Source organism: Gallinula chloropus (genome assembly GCF_964237585.1).
Source record: "Gallinula chloropus genome assembly, chromosome: Z".
Lineage (NCBI taxonomy): Eukaryota > Metazoa > Chordata > Aves > Gruiformes > Rallidae > Gallinula > Gallinula chloropus.
This window is the reverse complement of record NC_140089.1, coordinates 86,068,904-86,092,459: the sequence shown is the minus strand read 5'-3', so window position 1 is coordinate 86,092,459 and position 23,556 is coordinate 86,068,904. Positions and strand designations below refer to the sequence as shown.

Below are 23,556 nucleotides of genomic sequence, written 5' to 3'. Positions count from 1 at the left end.
GCTCTTTTGACATGAAAATCCAGGAGTAAACCTGGGAGTCCTGACTCAACACTTAGGACCTTATGAAAGAGCAGTTGCATACTTCTCTAAGCTGCTGGAGGATGACAGCAAGCAGAGGATGGCCAGGAGCCATCACGAGCAGGAGCTGCCCTAATACTTAACATTGAAGCAGCCCAGAAATTCACTTTAGGCCAGAAGATGGCAGGAATGGTCTCTCATACTGTGTCTGCCATCCTGGTACAAAAGGGAAATCACTGGCTTTTCCCATCCAGATTTCTGAAATACCAAGGTATTCTTGTGCAGTCTGATGATGTTGTCATTAAAGTAACTAACTTGACTTAGTTACTCAGTAACTAAGCTCGACTGACAGCAAAGCACTGACATATGATTGCTTGGAGGCAACAAAAGCTGTGTGTTCTAGCAGACCGGATTCAAAGGAATGAGGATGTTGACATTAAAGTAACTAACTGTGAACCTCCTTCCCTCCTCAGTGAACCTACAACTAAACCACTAACACTGATAGTGTGGAGACACCGGCAGCTGTGTATTCTAGCAGACCTGGTTCAAAATAAGAGCCTTTGGAAGATGCTCAGTTTCACAGACTGCAGGAGTTTCGTCCCACAAAGTGCCCATAAGGCTGGATATGCAGTGACCATTACTCACCAGGTAACAGAATCAAATCCTTTACCTATTGGAACTTCAGCCCAAAAGGCAGAAAGTATTGCCATAACCAGAGCATTAGAACTTGCAGCAGGAAAAAGGATAACTCCATGGACAGATTCTAAGTGTGCCTTTGGAGCTGTGCGTGCCCATGAGACAATTTGGAAACAGGGTGGACTTTTAACAAGTCAAGGGAAACACACTAAGCATGCAGGAGAAATACTTTGCCTATTAGAAGCAGTTAAACTATCAACCAAGATCATGATTATGCTCTACCGAGGACATTGACCAGGAAAAGGTAATAGATTGGCCAATCATGAGGCTAAGCAGGCAGCAGAAAGAATGCAAGAGATTCTAACATTAATTCTGGGAAATAGAAATAGGAGTTTTGAATGAGCAGGAAAATATTGAATACTTTTGGGCTGATAAAGAGTTACTAGAGTAACAGGTAAAGGGAATTGTCAAAGACCACCACAACAGGACACACTGGGGAGTGGACTCCCTGTATATACTTGAAATAGAAATCAATAGAGAGAAATCTATATCTATTACAATTTGACAGTGACTCAGAAATGTTTGAAAAAATCACTCCAACACAGATAACCAGGTGCAATTAGGGAACATCGGAAAAGGAAACATACCAGGGAACTACTGGCAAATTGATTTCTCTGAGCTGCCAAGAAAAGGGGGTACAGATACTGATTGGTACTTACTGACACTTACAGTTACTGTCCTGTCCTAGGGAACGTGCTTTGGCAGGGGTGTTGGACTTGATCTCTAGAGGTCCCTTCCAACCCCTAGAATTCTGTGACACCTTTTCTGGATGGCCAGAGGCATTTCCTTGCAGAATTAACTAGCAAAAGAGTTAACAAAGATATCACAGAATCACAGGGTTGGAAAAGACCTTTAAGATCATCAAGTCCAACCAATGCTGTCCTGTGCTAAACCACATCCCTAAAGTACCTCATCTACCCTTTTTTTAAACCTGTGCAGCCTGTTCCAGGCCCTGACAACTCTTTCAGTAAAAATTTTTTTTCTCATATCTAATCTGACCCTGCCCTGGCACAGCTTCATTTCATTTCCCCTTGTTCTATCTCCTGGCCCCTGGCTGAAGAGAACATCACCCACCTCTCTGCACACTCCTGGTAGGTCAGTGCAGGTGGTAATAAGGTCTTCCCTTAGACTCTTCTTCTCCAGGCCTCAGCCGCTGCTCATAGGATTTGCCCTCCAGCCCCTTCCCCAGCCTGGTTGCCCTTCTCTGGACTTGCTCCAGGACCTCAATGTTCTTCTGATGGTGAGGAGCCCAGAACTGGACCCAGCACTCCAGGTGCAGCCTCACCGGTGCCCAGTCCAGGGGCACAATCCCCTCTCCAGACCTACTGGCCACACTGTGTCTGACACAAGCCAGGATGCCATTGGCCCTCCTGGACACCTGGGCACACTGCTGGCTCATGTTCAGTGTGGAGTCACCCAACACCCCCAGGTCTTTCTCTGCCTGACAGCTCTCCAGCCAATCTCCCCCAGCCTGTAGCTCTGCTTGGGGTTGTTGTGTCCCATGTGCAGCACTCTGCCCTTGGCCTTGTTAAACCTCATCCCATGGGTCTCAGCCCCATCAGTCCAGTCATGTGCTGCATGATGGCTCCCAAGATGACCCTCTCCATGATCTTCCCCGGGACTGAGGTCAGACTGACAGGCCTGTAGCTCCTTCTGGCCCTTCTTATATATGGGTGCAACAACTGCCAGGCTGCAGTTGAGTGGAACTTCCCCATTCTGCCAGGATTGCTGATAGAGGATGGAAAGGGGTTTGGCTCACTCAGCACCCTTGGGTGGATCCCATCTGGCCCCATTGACTTGTAGGTATCTAACTGGCCAAGTAGATCACTAATCATTTCCTCCTGAATCAGGGGAGCTTTGTTATTCTTCCCCTCCCTGTCAGCCAGTTCCTGAGGATGAGTACTCAGGGAATATCCAACTTTACTATTAAAGACTGAGGTAAAGAAGGAAGACCATTGGCCTTCCAAGCTGCAAGAGCACACTGCTGGCTCATGTTCAGTTTCTCATCCACCATGACACCCAGGCCCTTCTCAGCAGGGCTGCTCTCCAGGAGCTCTTCTCCCAGTCTGTAAATATGCCTTCTTGCATCTCTGCCAATTTTGATGTAACTATTAAGCTGCTTCTTCTCCTTACGGCATCTGGCCACATTTGTGTCTTACTCTCACTCTGGGAAGGTTAGGACACCCCCCAATTACTCTGCTGATGTAGGGCTGTTTCCTGCAGCGCCGGGCGCGGCCGAGCAGCAGATTCTCTCAGAGCACAAGGGGCATCTCTACCCACCGTGAGAGACACATTGGCTGCTGTTAGCCGATGGAACTGATTTATTTCTATGTATATTTATTTTTTAATATTCTCTTTTGTTTTGTGTGCCTTTCCAAGGATTTCCAAGGCGGGAACGAGGAGAGGCTGGGCTGGGCCGGACTCTCTCCACACTGCCCTCCCAGTCCCAACAGGCATGTTGGGAGTGGCTTCTTCAGCCATGGCTTCTTTGGTGGTGGCAGCTTCTGCAGCAGCAGCAGTGGCGGTTCTTCGGCAGTGCCGCCTTCTTCGGTGGCACCAGCAGCGTTGGCTTCTTCGGTGGAGGCACTGGAGGCTTCTTTGGCAGAGCTGGCAGTGGATGCGCAGGGAACAACACGGAAGGTCACTATGGAGGAGAAGGTCCAGCAGGTAATGGTGGGGATGGGGCCTGGTTCTCCTTTCCCCGTGGTGGGTTTGAGGAGGTGGTGGCGGCCCAATCCTGGGCAATGCTGTAGGCCCTTCATCCGCCTGGGGAGCTGCTGTTTGCCTGCCCCGGGGCCCAGTGTTGGGGTCTGAGCTGAGCAGGATGGGGGTTCTGAAGGCGTTGACGTGGACTGTTATCTCCTCCCTCCTCCCCCCCCAGAGCGTCTCTGGGCCCTTCCACTCTGGGCACCCAGAGGGGGTTGTGCTGCTCCTGGGCATCCTCACTCCACTTGTTTGGTGCTTGGGCAGCTGCGGTTTATGGGTCCAGATGAGCTGCCCTGGGCAGCCCATTCCAGCACCTCACAATTTCTCTGTAAGGAACTTCCCCTTAATACCTTATGTAAACCTGCTCTCCTTTAGCTTCAATCCATCCCCCCAATCAGTTCACTTTATTCAAGACAGCTGTGTTCAAGTACCCTTTCAAAGGAGATGTACTAATTGCTTCACACATAGTTAGGGGTCAGGAAAAGTGGTGGTGGTGGGGGGGGGAAAGGCCATCTACATAGTATCAGGTTTCTATCACCACAGCTCTTACCACAGTTTCTTGTTCTCATGCTTTAGTTCCCTATCAGTGATTTACTTTGTCTCAATGTTCAGCAAGAAGTAAAGCATTCCCATGGGCTGTTTTGCCAGCAGGGCTGCAGCAAGATGTACCTATGGCTTGGATTAGCCAGCCAAATGCCCAACTAATCATTTACTCCTGAACCAGGGGAGCTTTGTTATTCTTCCCCTCCCTGTCAGCCAGTTCCTGAGGATGAGTACTCAGGGAATACCCATCTTTACTATTAAAGACTGAGGTAAAGAAGGAATTAAGGACCTCAGCCTTGTCCTCATCTCTTGTCACTAATTTTCCCTCTGCGTTCTATAAGGGCAGGAGATTCTCCTTGCCCCTCCTTTTACTGTTAATATACCTATAGAAGGACTGTTAATATACCTAGAGAAGGAAGCTCAAGGGCTGCCTCCCATGGAATCTTACCAAGCAGCTTTCTGAACAGTCCAAAGTCAGCCCTACTGAAATCTAAGGTGCTTGTTCTGCTGTCTCCCTTCCTTACTTCTCCTACTACTAAATGAAGTCATACCTCAATTTGGGGTACCTACGGTCATTTCATCAGACAGGGGATCACATTTTTGTGCTCAAGTGAGCAAGCTGTTGGGAACTGATTGGCAATTACACACTCCTTACAGGCCACAAGGAATCGAACAGGTAGAGAAGATGGACCATTTGTCGAATATTATATATATCTGTTGTTTTATCAAGAAGCAAATTTGTATTGGTATCAAGCATTACCTATTGCAGCTATAGGATACATGTAATGACTCGGTCTAAAGAAAATATTTGACCTGTTATATGGAAGACCATTCCACACTGAATATAAAGGAGAGGACCTGAATCAGTTAGGAGATTCTTCTTTGCAAAATTATATGATATCTCTGGGAAAACAGTTGAAGCAGATTAAAAGTACATTAGGGACCAGGGCCAAAGGTTTCAACTACCCTATACACCCCTTTAATCCTGGAGATCGGGTTTTACTAAAGTTTTTTTTCAGATGATCCACTTTGGGAAAAGTTGGATGGACCATACCAGGTGCTGTTAAGAACCTTCACAGCCATCAAGGTACAAGAGCAACCCGCCTGGATTCACTCTTCCCGATCTTTAAGGCTGAAACTGTGGAGATGTTAACATGAAAAATGTCTGTGTCTGTTTAATAATATGATTCTTTGAAACCATTACTGCTTGTTAGGACAATGACTGTTGGACATGTAGTGCACTTACCGAGAAAAACAAGGAACTGCCCCTCTTTGGAATACTAGTGGCATCTGGTAACTGGAATTGGCCCTACAGCTCTTTAAAAGATTCTCTGGCTCCAAATGGTGGAGAGACTACATTGGTCTTCTCAAGAAACTGAAGGAATTGAGTGTTTGCCTGGTCAAAAATTAGTGTAACTCCCTAGCAGAAAAACATTATGCTGGGGGACAACTACAATGATTTCAAGTATCCTGACATCATATAGTTGTAAGAATGACATTTTTTTAAAGAATGGGACCAATCCCAAATTTGAGCTACAAAGTTTGGGAAAAACCATAAATATAATGAAAATTATACAGGTGCCTTAAAATTAGGAGACTTTAATGTAAATTCTACAGCCCTAAATTGGAGTTTGTCTTTTGACCCATGTAAAGGAAAACCTTCTTGTCAAAACACTTCCACTTGGTAGTGAGCGTCAGCTTCCTGTAATTCAGGGATTAAAAGGAGATTTTTCATTTGAGTGTATTCCTAGAGGATTTTGGTATCTCTGTAGAGATGGAAAGGCCTAGAAAGTTTTACCACATAAATAGAGAGGAACATGTACTTTAGGCTACCTAATTCCTGGAGACAAAATATTGAATTATTTGCCCCCTTGTGGTTCAACCCTGGAGAGTGGCTGAGCACCACACACCACTCGCTCACTCCAACAGAAGAGACAGACAGAGCCTCCATGGGTTGGGATAAGGACAGTTTACTGACAAAAATCACCGTGAATGTAGAACAATAATGGCCAGTTACACTTACACCCAGTGCTAACACAGAATATCTTATGGAACCGAGGGTCCATGAGGGCAAATCCTATGAGGAGTGGCTGAAGGAGCTGGTGCTGTTTAGTTTGGAGAAGAGGAGGCCTTATCACCATCTACAACTACCTGACGGGAGGTTGTAGAGAGGTGGGCGATGGTCTCTTCAGCCAGGGGACAGGAGATAGGACAAGGGGAAATGCCATGAAGCTGTGCCAGGGCAGGTTTAGATTGGATATTAAAAAAAATGTTATTACTGAAAGAGTTGTCAGGGCCTGGAACAGGCTGCACAGGGGAGTGGTTGAGTCACCTTCCCTGGATGTGTTCAAAAAAAGGGTTGATGAGGTAGTTAGGGATATGGTTTAGCATAGGATGGGAATGGTTGGACTTGATGATCTTCAAAGGTCTCTTCCAACTTTGTGATTCTGTGATTCGGTGATCAGAGAGTGCTGCCCGACAGACAGATGGACTGAGAGATCAACTGAGTGACCAATAGCCTGGCCACCCTCAGACTGTTCTGGAGGCAACAACCCCATGCTTTTCCCCTGCTGGCTGCTTTCATGTGGAAGTGGTGTCAGGTGTTGTGGAAAACAGCCTGGGCTGACTCAGCTCACCTGTGCTGGCTGCTTGGGGAGGTTAACTCTGGCCTGGCCAAAACCAGGACATGATCCACCCCTTTTCCACACCATCAACATCGTTCCCAGATCTTTCATTTTCAGAGTATTGGGAAGGTTCATAACATCTTTTATCTATTATGTAGAATATCTGCCATGGACTGATTATATACCCCAAGAATTTAGTGGCTATCCTCACCTAGAATGCAATCCCCTTTGGGTACACACTGGACTTCCCCGTGCTTTTGCATCACCCACCAAGTGCAGCCAGGTCCCTGAGCAATAGCAGCCCCACAAATGGGCACGCTTGCTGCCTCTTTTTCTCGACAGGGATCCCAGCTGCCTGGCCTCCTTGCCTCCTAATTCCAGGCTGCTGGCTCCATTTCCCAGCACTGCAGTAGCCAGGTGATAACCTGCTCCCCTGGGAGGTAGCTGAAATCTTTTCTCATGTCTCTTAGCTCACTCAAAGACAAGGATCGGATTATAACCTCTGGTTCTCGTGATGGTTCTGTGACATCCTTCTCTTCATATCCATCTTCATTTCCCTCGATGCAGACTGATTTCTTAGTGTATTTCTTCTGTGTTGGGGTGACCGATCCTGGTATCGGTTGCCTTCCTGACTCGACTACGTGGTTGGCCTCTGAGCTTTGAGTAGAATCATAGAATCATAGAATCATAGAATCATAGAATCATAGAATCATAGAATCATAGAATCATAGAATTGTAGGGGTTGGAAGGGACCTCAAGAGATCATCGGGTCCAACCCCCCTGTCCGCTCCCTAGGACATATCACTCAGATAGGCGTCCAGACGGGTCTTGAATATCTCCAGAGAAGGAGACTCCACCTCCCTGGGCAGCCTGTCCCAGTGCTCCCACACCCTCACTGGGGAAAAGTTCTTCCCCGTGTTGGTGTGGAACTTCCTGTGCTCCAACTTGCAGCCATTGCCCCTTGTCCTATCCCCACAGACCACTGAAAAGGGGCTGGCTGATTCCCCCTGCATCCCCTGCTTCAGATAATTACAAACTTTAATTAGGTCCCCCCTTAGTCTTCTCTTCTCAAGGCTGAACAGTCCCAACTTACTCAGCCTTTCCTCATAGGGGAGATGCTCCAGGCTCTTCATCATCTTCATAGCCCTTCTTTGGACTCTCTCCAGGAGATCCCTGTCCTTTTTATACCAAGGAGCCCAGAACTGGACACAACACTCCAGGTGGGGCCTGACCAGGGCAGAGTAGAGGGGGAGGATCACCTCCTTTGACCTGCTGGCTATACTCCTCTGGATGCACCCCAGGATCCCATTGGCTCTCTTAGCCACCACGGCACACTGCTGGCTCATGGCCAACCTGTCATCAACCAGGACCCCCAGGTCCTTCTCCACTGAGCTCTTCTCCAGCAGGTCATCCCCCAGCCTGTACTGATACAAATGGTTGTTCCTTCCCAGGTGCAAGACTTACACTTCCTTTTGTTGAACTTCATCCGGTTTCTCCCTGCCCAGCTCTCCAGCCTGTCCAGGTCTCTCTGGGTGGCAGCGCAGTGTCCTGCCTGTCAGCCACTCCTCCCAGCTTTGTATCATCAGCACTTGCTGAGGGTGGATGCTGTTCCCTCATCAAGGTCGTCACTGAAGATATTAAACAGGACTGGAGCCAACACTGGGCCCTGGGGAACACCACTAGTCACAGGTCTCCAGTCAGATTCTGCTCCACGAATCACAACCCTCTGGGCTCGGTCCGACAGCCAATTCTCAACCCACCTCACTGTCCACTCATCTATCCCGTGCTCTCTCAGCTTTGCTATCAGGATGTCATGGGAGACAGTATCCAAGGCCTTGCTGAAGTCAAGGTAGATGACATCCACTGCTCTCCCTCCATCTACCCAGCCTGTCATGACATCATAGAAGGCTATGAGATTGGTTGAGCACGATGTCCCCTTAGTGAATCCATGCTGACTACTCCTCATGACCTTCTTCTCTTCCAATTGCTTGGAGATGGCATCCAGAACAAGCTGTTCCATTACCTTTCTGGGGACAGAGGTGAGGCTGACTGGCCTATAGTTACTAGGTTCCTCCTTCTTTACCCTTTTTAAAGACTGGAGTGACATTGGCTGCAGTGCTTGTTGTGAGGGCTGGAGGAGCTGCGGTCTCTGATGCTGGAGTAGCTGTAGTGCTTCTGGGAGTTGGAGGAGCTGCACCCTCTGACCTCTGAGTAGCTACACTGATTGCTGTTGGGGTTCTTTCTGGCTCAGCTCCAGTCTCAGTTTTTGAGGTTTCGGTAGCCACAAAGTCTACAAATTTCTTTTCCTTGTCTGGATATTTGCTCATAGTGTCCCATGAACCGTGCCACCCCTGAAACTTCAGACCCAGGGAAAATCTCCTTGCAATATTATCAAAACAATTTCTTGTAAGCCTTGAAGAACATTCAGGAGAAGAGCAGCAGATGCATGCTAGTCTGAAGTGTTTTCTGCCAGAGGCTCCAGGCTATGAGATTGGTTGAGTACAATCTTCCCTTGGTGAATCCATGCTGACTACTCCTCATGACCTTCTTCTCTTCCAGTTGCTTGGTAATGGCATCCAGAACAAGCTGTTCCATTACCTTTCCAGGGACAGAAGTGAGGCTGACTGGCCTATAGTTGCTAGGATCCTCCTTCTTGCCCTTTTTAAAGACTGGAGTGATCCTGGCTATCCTTTAATCCTCAGGCACTTCTCCTGTTCTCCAAGACCTGTCGAAGATGATAGAGAGCGGCTCAGCAATCACTTCCATCAGCTCCCTCAGGACACGTGGATGTATCCCATCTGGGCCCATGGATTTGTCTGCATTAATCCCTTTGAGCCACTGCTGGACCACCCCAACCTCAACTAGAGGGGAGCTCTTCATTCCCCAAACACACCTACTTTTATCCAGGATCTGTGGGTCCTGGGGGGCCTTTGGAGTGAAGACCGAGGCAAAGAAGGCGTCCAGTATCTCCACCTTCTCATCACCATCCATTACCAGGGAACCCACCTCGTTCATTATCCCTGGCCATCCTCTTACTATTCACATATCTGAAAAAACTCTTTTTATTATCCTTTAGTCCTTTGCTAACTTAATTTCCAAGCAGGCTTTAGCCTTCCTAGTTGCGTCCCTACAGGTCCTGACAACATCCCTATATTCTTCCCAGGTGCTCAGACCCGGTTTCCACAGCTCATAGACCTTCTGCTTCCCTTGGAGTTTACTCATTAGCTCCCTGCTCATCCACAAACCTCTTCTGCCTCTCTTTCCCAATTTCTTACTCAAAGGGATGCACTATCCTCTGCTTGGAAGAAGTGCTGTTTAAATGCTATCCTGCTCTCATAGGCTCCTTTCCTCCCAACAGCGTAGCCCACGAGATAGCTCCTAATAGGTTGTGGAGGAGATCAAAGTTAGCTCTTCCAAAATTCAGGGTAGCTATCCTGCTTTTTGGCTTGCTTCTTCCACTCAGGATCTCGAACTCTATCATTTCGCTTTGTCCTAAGCTGCTCCCAACCTTCACCTCCCTAATGAGCCTGTCCTTGTCAGTAAAAACAAGGTCAAGTAACAACCCTCCCCTTGTAGGTTCCTGTCTCTCTGATTGCAATGAGATCGTGCTTCTTTCCCATGCTACGTGTATTTGTATAAAGGCATTTTAGTGTGGCAGCAGGTGCAGGTATCCTCAACAGATGGCAACGTGATTTCCAACAGGGGATGGGCAATAGTGGCTCCACTGAGGAGTCCTCAGGGCAATCCACAGAATTTTCCCTACTATTACATGGAACAACATCCCCAAGTCTGTCACTGTGCTGCTGGCATTTACCTTCTTCCACCATCAGCTCACGGCGTGTCTCCCGAAGCACTTGCCTGACCCCAGCAGCATTCATAATATCCCCTTCCCCCTTCTAAGCTAGTTTAAAGCTTGCTCAATGAGCCCTGCCGTCTCCTGGGCAAGGATTCGCTTTCCCCTTTGGGACAGGTGAGCCCCATCAGCAGTAATCATGCCAGGAGCAGAGTACACCTTCCCTTGGTCAGAAAACCCAAGGCTCCTATGCCAGCACCAGCCTTTCAGCCACTCGTTCAACTCCTGGATTCTCCTGACCTGCTCTGAACACCTCTTCCCACTAGTAGGGATAGATGAGAACATTATTTGAGCTCCCCCCCACTCCTCAACAAAGCGCCCTAGGTCACGAAATTCCCTTTTGATAGCACGCAGGCTACAGGATTGCATCCCTGCCTACTTGAATAATCAATAGTGGATAGTAGTCAGAGGGTCTTACCAGCCATGAGAGCCTTCTGGTAATATCACAGACCTGGGCTCCAGGGAGGCAGCACACCTCCCTTCGTGTAGGGTCTGGTCTAAAAATGGGGCCCTCTGTCCCCCTGAGAAGGGAATCCCTTGAGATAAATTAAAGTGAACCCAGGACTGATAAAGAAACATCAATTGAGACAGAAGTTTGAGTCTAACACCATATTTTCGAGTAAACTACGCACTCAAGGACTATGTGCTCTGTGAAAATAAAATGATTTCTTTGACGAGTTCCAGTCCCCCCATTGGCCTAACAAACTCCTTATCTGTTCATGAATTCCTTGCTTGTCTTGTAATTGGTCATAAATTCAGGCAAAGGATTTCACTGTAGCTAGTTCGAGCTTCCCCTTGTCTTTGAAGGTATACAAAACCTGCTGAAACCAAACTTGTAGTTTGGATCAGAGTCAAGGGGTAACTGAGTCTGCACAAAACAGGTTACTTGTGGGGATGAAGAGAAGCCATCTGACTTCATCCCCACGACCCTCAATGACCACCGCCAAACAGCAGTGCGCAGGAGGAGTTGATGGAAATCACTTCTTGGAACTCATTTTAATACCAAGCGGGACAGGTTATGAATATGTACAGGGGTATGAGGTAACCTAATGAATAAGTATCATTGAACTGTATATAACCAAGAAGAACTGCCACGTTAGTGTGCACGTCCTCAGTGGAGCAATGCCCTGTGCACCCAGCACTGAACCATGACAACTGGCAACTAACGGAACTCCCCACCTGACATGAAGTCGATTCAGACTGATGGGTCACCTCAGCTCCGTGGTGTTAGATATTGCAATCTTTCTATCTCTCTCTCTTTTTCACTCTTTTCTCTCTCTTCTCCCCCCAACCCCCACCTCCCCGCTTTCTCCTGCACGCTTGTTGTAGACCAAATAAAGTGCCTTGAACCTTGACTCTGTTTTGAGTTGTAATTCTGTTCCTGAGAATCGTGAAGACCTGGTCACAATAAAGCACCTAATTGGACATCACTCAGGGATTAAGCCCAGACACCCCCAGCCAGCCAGAGCAGTCTGAGGTCGGTTGGAACTCAAGGGAGTTTAACCTCTGCCAAAGCAGTTTATCTGGGTGTGGATTGTGATAATTTATTATTACGATAAGTATTTTAGTTCTAATTTCTTTTGTGGTAATGTTCTTTGTGGTGTTGTAAACAGATCACTATAACATATGAAGATTGCCAGAAAAATAAGACATCAAGTAGAGACAGCTGAATGTTTTTCAAAAATTTGACATTACAAAAGAATTTGTAAGGATACCGAAAAGGGGGGAATGATTCAATGATATTTAATAATGCTGAGTTGATAAATATAGATGCAGCTTAAGAGACAACTGAGAGCAGAAGACGTTCAGCCTTCATCCCTGAAGACCACCAGAAGACCCCCTAAGAGTCACTGCGCATGCTCTATCTGGGAGGAGATAATGTAAATGACTTCCTGGAAATAATTTGCATAACCCAGCCTTTTCTTAGAAATGATATTGAGTATGTATAGTTAATCTGTATCAATATGAGCCATTATGCTTTAAATGGTGCACGCATTCAGAGGAGCGATCCCCTCTGTGCCCAGTGCTGCAGCAAAGAATACCTGCTTCATAGGCACCAAGGCTACTGAGTTTTGATTCTGGCTTCTGAGGCATCACACAAGATGGTGGAGTTCAGGATCAATGGAGTTCAAACTCAATGGCAATCTTTCTAATTTCCACCGGCTCATGATCAGACACAGCTAAATAACGGTGAGAAAGTTTTAATCACAATTTGAATAAAAGCTCCCTCCTGGAGTACTGTTCTGGGCTCCTGGTACAAAAATGACAGGGATCTCCCAGAGAGTCCAGCGCAGGGCTACAAAGGCCTGGAGCACCTCCCCTACAAGGAAAGGCTGAATGAGCTGGGGCTGTTCAGCCTGGAGAAAAGGAGACTGAGAGGGGTTCTCATCAGTGTTTATAAATATCTGAAGTGTGGGACACAGGGGAAATGGGCAGCCTCTTCTCAGTGTCTGTGGAGACAGGACAAGGGGCGATGGCCTCAAGCTGGAGCAAAGGGAGTTCCGCACCAATATGGGGAAGAACTTCTTCCCAGTGAGGGTGAGGGAGCCCTGGGACAGGCTGCCCAGGGGGTGTGGAGTCTCCTTCTCTGGAGAGATTCCAGCCCCATCTGGACACCGACCTGTGTGACCTGTCCTAGGGACCCTGCTTGGGCAGAGGGGTTGTACTTTATGATCTATGGAGGTCCCTTCCAACCCCTACGATTCTGTGACTCTGTGACTGACAGAGCAAAGGCGAGGTACAGTACTTCAGTCATGATTTGCAGGCGAGATGTTTGCAGGCAGTCTGTTAGCACTTTCTTGGCCCACCAGCAGCTGCTACAGGACCGGGCAGCCAGAGACACGAGCACCCACCGGTCCCAGCGGGGACACTCACCGACCGCCCTGCGCCTCACAACACTCCCCTCCGCCTCCCAGCCCCAGCCGCCCTCCCCCCGCTGCCCTCCCCCGCCGCCCTCACATCCCGCCGCCTCCCCCGCTGCCCTCACGTCCCGCCCCCCCCGCTGCCCTCACGTCCCGCCCTCCCCCCGCTGCCCTCACATCCCGCCTTCCCCCCGCTGCCCTCCCTCGCTGCCCTCACATCCCGCCCTCCCCCCGCTGCCCTTACATCCCGCCCTCCCCCCGCTGCCCTCCCCCCGCTGCCCTCACATCCCGCCCTCCCCCCGCTGCCCTTACATCCCGCCCTCCCCCCGCTGCCCTCACATCCCGCCCTCCCCCCGCTGCCCTCACATCCCGCCCTCCCCTCGCTGCCCTCCCCCGCTGCCCTCCCCCCGCCGCCCTCACATCCCGCCCTCCCCCTGCTGCCCTCACATCCCGCCCTCCCCCCGCTGCCTTCACATCCCGCCCTCCCCCTGCTGCCCTCACGTCCCGCCCTCCTCTGCCTCACGCCTGCCCGCCTCTGGCCGCCCCGCCCCTTCCGCCCGCCGTGGGCCATTTCAAGGGCACCCGCCCGCACCCGGCGCTTTCTTTATTTGCGTCGAGAAAGTTCCGGCTGTTCTGCTATCCCTTCACCGGCCACTACGTGCTCCCCCCACGTCTGAGGCGGCCGGTAGCGGGCGGGAGGAGAAGGGGGGGAGGGGAAGGGGAAGCACTTCCCGCCCAAGTCCCGCCCCGCGCCCTGGGCGGGGCCTCGCCTGCAAAAGGGGCGGAGCGCGCTGCCGCCATTTTGTGGAGAGAGCGCGCGGCCGGTAAGCGGTACCGCGTCTGCCTCAGTCCTGTCCCGAGCCGCCGCTGCCGCCATCATGCTCTCCGCCCGCGTGGCCGCCGCCCTCGCCCGCACCCTGCCCCGGCAGGCTGGCCTGGTGAGCGCTCCCTCTGCCCTTCCCCAGGGGTTGGGAGGGTCGGCGGCTGCCGCCATCTTGGGGGCCGCGGTGACATTGAGCGACCGCGGCCTCCCGCTCTCGGGAGCCTGGCCTGGGGGGGAGGGGGGGGGGGTGCTGAATGCGCGTGTGGGGGGCTCCCCTGAGCGCTGGGTGGCAGCGGGGCGCAGCCCCTCGATGAGGAGAGGGGCTGCTTGGGGGGCGGCGTGTCCTTCCTTCCCCGCGGGTTGGCACTGCTGGAGGCCGGGTTAAGGTCTGAAAGCGGCTACGTGACACTCGGGGATGTGGGTTTTAGCTGGAAGGCTTTGCCAGGGGCTGTATCCCCTCCTCTCCCCGTGTTTCAGCGAGAGTGGGGGTGCGGAGCTCTGTCGGCGTCTCTGCCTGGCCCGTGTCCCTTGTGAAGGTGAACGGAGGAGAGGCCTTCCCAGGCTGCCAGGGAGCTGGCCTGAAGGCTGCACGGGCCTGCAGTGGGAATTTCGCTGGCGTTGTAGGCTTATAATACTATGTTAATGCATTTCTTATTACAGATTTTTATATATATATATTTTTTTAGGCTCACTCCAGAAATTCTGCAGTTGCATTTTGTTGGGAAGGTCAACCCTTAGAAGACACAATCTTGTCTGTCCCTTGTGCAGAACAGTGAGGGCTGCAAGGATTTCTTTATGTGCTGAGCCTCTGGCATTTAGTGCCAGGGAAGAGAAGGAGGGAGGGTGTTGTGCAGGGAGCTGCTGCAGTGCAGCAATGGTGACATCAGTGTGGTGCAGAAAAACGCAGCGCGTAGTTGCAAGCGGCGTCCTTTACTGTCTGTCCTTGCTTACCAATGCTGGACCTGGTTCTGTAACTCACTTCTGGAGGGCTGTGAAGCTCAAATTAAGTGAGACACGTTAAAATACATAAGATTGTGATCAGAAATTACAGTGCATTCTCACCTAACTTTATTTTGGTGAAGGAAATTTTTCTGTTACTGAAACAATTGCTTTAGATTTCCAGAAACACCCTGGGTGCAGCGTTTGTTGCTACCAGAAACATCCATGCCTCCAAAACATCCTTTCAGAAAACTGGTAAGTCTGGGAAAGGCCTTCATGTAACAGCACGGCTTCAGAATAGAGTGTGTGTGGGGGGGGTGGGAGAAGCATGTCAGCTTGAGGACGTTTATGTACTGACAGTACATAGCACTGAACTGTGTGTTACATAGTCATACACAGATTCCTCTTCAATAACTCTTCAAGCTATGCCCAGACCAGAGGGGTGACCATGTGTCAGCTGGCATACACAGCTTACCTGCTTCGTAAGGATTTGATTCTCCTGCAGAATGGTGTTAAAAAATGTCTCAGATTCCAGTTTCCATATGAGGGACTGGATGACTTTCCCAGGTCTGCCTGGGTTTGACCTTTTGTCCTTGAGTATAACCTTTTGCTGCCAGCATTTTGGTGTTTAGAGAAGGTGCCAGTGCTGGATAGCTGTGTTTTGGGAAAAGGTTAACATAAGATTTTTGAAGTGGTTTAGGGTCACTAAAGTTATTATTAGGAAACAACAGCTTTAGGCTGTTACTGATTGTTTCCTAACTGAGAAAAGTAGTTGGAGGTGTGCTGCCAAACAGATTTATGGATGAAGAATGTGTTTTATAGCTTATATTGAAAAACTTACTCCTTAGATGTGCTGAGTTCCTTTAAATACATGTGGACCTTGGATTACAGATCAGATGACCGGGGTGTTTGAATGCCTCCAGTCTATGTAAATGCTCTGCGAGCGGAGCTAGTGTGTCCGTTCTTTCTGAGCTAGGCCTAATCTATTTAATCTAATTGCTTTATAGGAGGAGAGATTGCTAATAATAATGTAGGACATCCTGAAGGAAGTTAGTAACTAAACAGCCGCCAGTGTTTTCATTGAAGCTGGCTTGTGATGAGCTGAAGCTGCTTTTATTGGCTGTGAATATAGAAATTGTTACTTATGCATCATATGTAAGGGTGTTGCTTGCTAGATCTTAGGGAAAACCTGAGGAAAGGTACCTTGGCTTATGGCAGACAAGCTTACTGAATTCGTACTGCTCCTTAGTGTGCTAAATCTGGTTTGAAATATCTCTTTCCAGGCACTGCTGAGGTATCCTCTATTCTTGAGGAACGTATTTTGGGAGCTGACACCTCTGCTGAACTTGAGGAGACTGGACGTGTGCTCTCGATCGGTGATGGTATTGCCCGTGTGTACGGCCTCAGAAATGTCCAGGCAGAAGAAATGGTTGAATTCTCTTCTGGACTGAAGGTAGGCTCTCACTGAAGCAGCTTAGCCCAGAAATACAGAGCTGTTTTAAGGGGAATCTGAGACTGCGCTTGGAGTCACACATGTGGGTCTCTTACTGAGTTCAGTGCTAGACTGTCGCAAGTGTAGTGATGTGAGCTGAAGGCTTAGGTTCTCCTGCCAGTGTGGAGTAACTTAATTCATACATAGAAGCAGAGCATGGATCACTGCTACAAATAAGATCAAGACAGGTTATGTTGGATGTTGAACACATTGGTATTAATCTGTCAAAATTTCGTAAACTGTAGGGTATGTCCCTGAATTTGGAGCCCGACAACGTTGGTGTTGTCGTGTTTGGAAACGACAGACTGATCAAGGAAGGGGATGTTGTGAAGAGGACTGGTGCCATTGTGGATGTTCCAGTTGGGGAAGAGCTGCTGGGCCGCGTTGTAGATGCCCTGGGAAATCCCATTGATGGGAAGGTAAGCGTAACTAGGTGTTTGTTGTCTCTGCTTATATTTCTCTGATGCAGACAGCAACAGCTTGTTTTGTCTCTGCTCAGGGTCCTATTACCTCCAAGACTCGCAGAAGAGTTGGTTTGAAGGCCCCTGGGATCATCCCCAGAATCTCTGTGCGTGAGCCTATGCAGACTGGTATTAAGGCTGTGGACAGCTTGGTGCCGATCGGTCGTGGCCAGCGTGAGCTGATCATTGGTGACAGGCAGACTGGGTAAGCTGAATGCCCAAGCTAAAAACATTTTGTTAAACAGCGGTACTGTGTGCCCCCCTGAACACAGGGCTGCGTAGAGGTCAGGAGAACCATAGGCAGCCAGACTCACCAGCCTCTCTGTTACACAGGAAAACATCAATTGCAATTGACACTATAATCAACCAGAAGCGATTTAATGATGGAACAGATGAGAAAAAGAAGCTGTACTGTATCTATGTTGCAATTGGCCAGAAGAGATCTACTGTTGCTCAGCTGGTGAAGAGGCTTACTGATGCAGGTACGGATTTGTGAATATGGCTGAGCCTGGCAGCTAATGACATCAGGTCTCATTTTAATGATAGATACACTGTTACCTCCTAGCTGTGACCATGGACATAATTGTTTTTTAGTAGATGAGTGAGCTGCTTGTTTTTCTGGACAGGAAATTTTTCCAATGAACTGGGGGAGGCAAGGGGAAACCTCTTGCTACACTGGATTAGGAGGCTAGTATGAGGGCCCCCCAGACTGTTCAACTGCTTCTGGAAAAGTCACCCACCATGTGTTTTTAGTAGAGTGGGGTTTTTTTAGCAGAGTTCAGAGAGCTTCCTCTTGGCAAGCAGACAGGCCTTAATGACAAGTGATGTCTTATAAGTATTTATGGACTTGGCATTTGTTTCTCATGCATTCAGGTCAGTGTGAATGGCAGTTGCAAGCCTAGTGGAAAGACTTCTACTGCCAAAACACAGACTTGACTTTGTTCAGAACCTGATCTTGTTAACCAGTGCTGCATGTGTAACAGGAGATTAGGCACTTTATCTCTTACCTGGTGGTCAAACAGGGTCATGCCATCGTGTGTAGCAGGACAGCCTCCCCTCTGTTTTAACAACAATTGATTTGTTTGGGACTGTGAAACAGGATAGTATCTCCATGCAGCAATGAGGAAGCTGCAGGATTTCAGTCTGCAGTCAAGCGTTTCTCAGTGAAACTTCAACTTAAGTGGTTCAGCTTCAGTGGGAAAGAAGTCTGTCTGCAAGTGCTAGATGGTAGCTGCTGTGAACTGTGAAACTTCTTGAGGTAGTTGAGCTAATGGATGTGTTGATGTAGTACAATGTGGTTCCCTTAAACAGTGCAGTGATGCTGCTTGGGCTTGCTTCAGCAGCAAGTATTTCATAAGCAGGTTGAACTTGCTGATGATGGGCATGGTGAGGTCATACATTCAGCGGAGTGTCTGTCTCCCACTTCTTCCCAGATGCCATGAAGTACACTATTGTGGTGTCTGCCACCGCATCTGATGCAGCACCCCTGCAGTACCTGGCTCCCTATTCCGGATGCTCCATGGGGGAATACTTCCGAGACAATGGAAAGCACGCGCTGATCATCTACGATGACTTATCCAAACAGGTCAGGAAGCATTGTTCACAGGCCTCATGTCAGTGCTGTTTGTAGCTGTAAGATCACCACACGTTTAGAAATCAAAACTTCTGAATGAGGCACTGAAGCCTGAGCACTTCCTTTATGCCACACAGGCTGTTGCCTATCGCCAGATGTCTCTGCTGCTGCGTCGTCCACCCGGTCGCGAAGCCTACCCTGGTGATGTGTTCTACCTGCACTCCCGCCTGCTGGAGAGAGCAGCCAAAATGAATGATTCTTTCGGAGGTGGCTCTCTGACCGCCTTGCCTGTCATCGAAACTCAGGCTGGTGATGTGTCTGCTTACATTCCAACCAATGTCATCTCCATCACTGATGGACAGGTAGGACACCTTGGCATGCCAGTATTTCTATGTAACTTGCTGCTGCCTCTCACAAGGCTTCCAGGCTTCTCACCAAGAAAATAAAACTATTTTCTCCTACAGATCTTCTTGGAAACTGAGTTGTTCTACAAAGGTATCCGTCCAGCCATCAATGTTGGTCTGTCTGTGTCCCGTGTAGGTTCTGCAGCTCAGACCAGGGCTATGAAGCAGGTGAGCATGAAAACTGCTGATCCTCCTCTCAATAGAGATGAGCGGTGTGAGGGCTTTCCAACCCATGTCACTGAGAGGGAATGGAGCTTTGGACTCCTTAGCACTACAAAACTAGGAAAGAAAAAAACTGTGGGGATCTCTTTATTTCCATTTTCTGCTGGGGAACCCCTGACAGGGAGGTGGGAAGACAGGGAAGACGTATCTGCCTGAAGATGCAGGATTTACATTTCACTGTACTGAGTACCAAACTAACCAGCAGTGGAGAGTGCTCAGTTAACCCTGTGCTTTTAATCTGGATATGGAATTGCAGAGGTTTAGTATCAGCTGTGCCCGTTTGGGACAAACAGCATGCTTGTGTTCAAAGGCCAAGCGGGCAGCGGGGCTTGTAGGAATGTATCATCAGCTGTCAGAATATTGAGGTTCACGTGACTGGTACACAAGGCAGAGCTGCCTGGGGACAGCTGTTGGCAGAGGATTAACTGCCAGACACCTGGACTTGTTCAGAACCTGGCCAAACACAGTCTGACCTTGTGTCTTGTGTGGTAGGTGGCGGGTACCATGAAGCTGGAATTGGCTCAGTATCGTGAAGTTGCTGCCTTTGCTCAGTTTGGGTCTGATCTGGATGCTGCCACCCAGCAGCTGCTGAACCGTGGTGTACGTCTGACAGAGCTCCTCAAACAGGGGCAGTATGGTGAGTGTCTCCAACAGTGAAGTCTGCTTTTCCCAGTAGTCTTGTGTGGTAACGGGGTTGGTCGTCTTGTCAGCATTTACATGTCTGTTCTGTAGACTTGAACCATGTTCTGTACGTGCAGTTGACCTTCAGAGAAGGACTCTGGTCCTGGTGTGTCCTAAAAAGCACGAACACTTTCTTTCCTGCAGTTCCCATGGCTATTGAGGAACAGGTTGCAGTCATCTATGCTGGAGTAAGAGGTCACTTGGACAAGCTGGAGCCCAGCAAAATCACTAAATTTGAGAACGCTTTCCTCACTCATGTACTGAGCCAGCACCAGGCTCTCCTCTCCACCATCAGGTACGATGACTGACTGTGCTTCATCCCAAGGGTGCTGACGTGACTGCTGAGGTGCAGCCAGCGGTTGCTGAGCTGTGACTGTTCTGGACACTCACGCTCCTAGAACTGAGCGCCAGGCCTCATGTGGCCTTTACCAAACTGGAGTCTCACACAGCCTTCCCACTGTTCTCCAGTTCCTACTTGGGAAGTCCAGCTGATGCTTAGAATGAAGCTCCTGTGTAGTTCCAATCTGATAGTGAAATCTCTTTAGCCAGTCAGTTCCCTTGTTTTTGACAGCTTTAAGCTGTTACTCTGGGTTAAGTGCTGCTTGCTGCCTTCCCTGGGTGGGCTCTTGGGGCTTGAGTGTTTCCATAGCCCTGTAAACTGGTGTTAGCTTGTGCTGTGGGTCAAACCACATGCCCTTCATCTCTGGGACATTGATCCTTAGAATATGGAGCTTTGTTGAGCTGCATGCAGCTGTTCTGGAAATACTTATTGACAAATCAGAGTTTAAACAGGACTAGTTTTTTGAGGAAAAGGGAATGTTTTGCTTCCAGTGGTATAACTCCATGCTCCAGGCAGAATTGCATTAAGGAATTAGTGCTAGTTTTGTAGAAATCAGAAGGCTCACTGTAAAGTTGACTGTATGTCTACTCCTGCATCAGAAGTTTAACTGAACTCTTTCAACAGGACCGAAGGGAAGATCTCTGACCAGACAGAAGCTAAGCTGAAGGAGATAGTCACAAACTTCCTGGCGACTTTTGAGGCATAAACTGTTGGAACAGACCAGGCTGTTGTTGTGACTCCGTGCTCCAGCTCCATCAAACGTATGTGCGACTTGAATGTACAGATCTCGATGAGAATAAACGTTTCCATGTAAAAAAGCCGGTGTGTTCTCTCCTAAATCACTGTCATGTGAGCAGCACATGCCCTTAAAACCAGAGAATTAACCCCCCTGGGCACAGGGTTACTTGGGATCTTGTGCAAGTTGAGGGTTGTCTTAATTGTTGTGTGGGGTAGGCTCGGGGATGGGCAGGGGTGGCAGATGGAGCCTGGGAGAGCTGAGAGGGGCTCATGGCTTCTCATCCTTCCTGCTGGCAGCTACTCTTGGGAGAAGGGTTACAGCTGGGGGAGTGCTTTGTGCTGCCTGGCAACAGGGGCGTGGCTGGACCCCACAGTGTTCTTGTCCTCCCAACAGTCTGAAGCTGTGACACTGTCTCCTACTGCTTGTTGGGGTAGATCACCAGTCAGTGATCAGTGTGCTTCAGAATGTTTGCATTGTTGCAACTGCACAGGCATTCTTACAGTATCAACCAATCAACACCAACAAAAGCTTCATGCTGAAGGGTGTCTTTCCCACTGGTCATCCTTTCCTGTCTCCTTGGCTGGGTGTGGTCTGCACACCCTGTTTCCATGGTCACCTGTTCTGTGAACTTGTTACAAAGCTTTCAGCATGAGTGATTTTCTAGCTCAAGGGAATGCAGGGATATTGTCAAGGCCTATCCCTTCTGCAATCAGAGCCAGGTTGCTGGCAGACCCCCTGCCTCCCCTGTCAAGCGTTGTCTCACCCCTCTGGTGCCCAGCTTTTGGAAGGTGGGGTCTTTCAGAACCAGTTGTCCTTGGGTCTCTGGGCAGCTGTTCCAGCAGTATCTGCTGGAGAGCTACAAGCTGCCAGCCCCTGCTGCTGGTTCCTGTTCCATCAAACAGTTCTTGGGGCTCTGGGGGGAGGTTGTGCACCACAGCAGCTGTTTGTTGCCTGGCTTCGTGTGTGCTATGTGAGGGTTGGGATCCCAGTGCTGGACCTGGTGTCTCAGAACAGTTTCGGGTGGAAGGGACCTTTGAAGGTCATGTAGTTCCAACTGCCAAGGTTGCAAGGGGTTTCTACCATCCACCTACTCCACACACCCAGATTTCTACAGAAATGCAAATGGAAATTTTAAATCCCAATCTATTCATCTTTAACTGCACCCCTGAGTTGTCTTACGAGCCTCCTGTGCTTCAGTACCTGATGTGGGATGGGGGTCACCAGCTGCAACCACAGTGAGCTCCTCATTTACTACCTCTATTTTAGATTGGCAGTTTGCCCACTTGGGGACTCCTGGGCTCCCCTCACATTCTGAGGCAGCAGTGCCTGTTGCACATCTACTTTGAACTGAGACAGAAAATCATTCCTAAAATGCTTGCACACACACACACCCTGCCCTTCTAGAACCATCCATGCATCTACCTTACCTTCCTCTCCCCTCAACTGGGCTGTTTTTTTTACACTCACTTTGACCATTCCTGCTCCCAACATCCAGACAGATTTAGCCAGGAGTGAGGGACCCTAAAAGCTAATGGTGTCTGTGATCCTGTAGCAATTAAAGTAACTGCCCACCCTGGTGTCACCAGATGTGGGACCTCCGTGCAGCACACTGGGTCCGTGCAGTGGAGGTTAATCCTACTGGCACTCCTAATCAGCTTTCCCTTTGGGGTAGGGGGAAGACCTGATTATCCCTTTTTCCTGAAGGATTTTCTTTGTTTTGGCAAGCAAAGTGCCCGTGGGCTGGATCTTTAGCTCACAGTTCTGTCCTTCGCTCTCACTGTGGGGCCCAAGCAAGTTCATCTTGCTCACTGCACAGGGTGAGCACACTACCCTGCTGTGCCTGGTAGACTGGGATTTGTTCCCGAGTCCTCTGCGAGCCTGCAGTCAGGATTTGTGTTGGGGCTGGTTGTCCCCACTTCCTTCACAGGAGTGTCAAGCCTCTGAGCTCAAACATGCAGCAGGAAACACTTCACCTCTCAGCCTGTCAGTCGTCTTAACTGACAGGTTTGGGTGAGAAAAAAAACAACTTATTTTTAGCTGGAAGTGTCTGATGTCTTCCTGCAGAGAACTGGCACGAGAGAGTAGTGCTGTGCCCTTGGAGGACAGCTTCCAGGGGAGACCCTTCTGTCCCTCACAACCTCCTTTCTTCCTGTGCCTGTGGCTGGGAGACTCCACAGGGGTGGGGATGCTGCAGTGGAGCTGCACCTTGGTCTGGCTGCCTGACATCCAGGGGCTGGAGCACCTCTCCTGTGAGGGCAGTCTGGGAGAGTTGGAGTGGTTCAGCCTGGAGAAGATAAAGCTCCGGGAAGGCCTTGCAGTGGCCTTCCAGTACCTGAAGGGGCTGCAGGGAAGATGGAGAGGGGCTGGTTACAAGGGCACGGGGGACAGGACAAGGGGAGAGTTAGATGATGCATTAGGCAGAAATCCTCCTCTGTGAGAGTGGTGAGGCCCTGGCACAGGGTGCCCAGAGAAGCTGTGGCTGCCCCTGCATCCCTGGCAGGGCTCGAGCCCAGGTTGGATGGGGCTTTGGGCACCCTGGGCTAGTGGAAGGTGTCCCTGCCCATGGCAGGGGTGGGACTGG

General features: G+C 49.5%; 1 protein-coding gene across 1 annotated transcript; it reads left to right on the top strand.

Moving 5' to 3' along the window:
* Positions 1-14,085: 14,085 nt before the first annotated feature.
* On the top strand, positions 14,086-21,054 carry ATP5F1A (ATP synthase F1 subunit alpha). The gene is made up of 12 exons (XM_084278119.1): positions 14,086-14,239; positions 15,240-15,318; positions 16,347-16,516; positions 16,801-16,974; positions 17,055-17,221; positions 17,350-17,498; positions 18,450-18,601; positions 18,727-18,951; positions 19,054-19,161; positions 19,708-19,852; positions 20,041-20,191; positions 20,861-21,054. The coding sequence occupies exons 1-12, from the start codon at positions 14,180-14,182 to the stop codon at positions 20,940-20,942; spliced, it is 1,662 nt and encodes a 553-aa protein (XP_084134245.1). The 5' UTR covers positions 14,086-14,179; the 3' UTR covers positions 20,943-21,054.
* Positions 21,055-23,556: the final 2,502 nt, after the last annotated feature.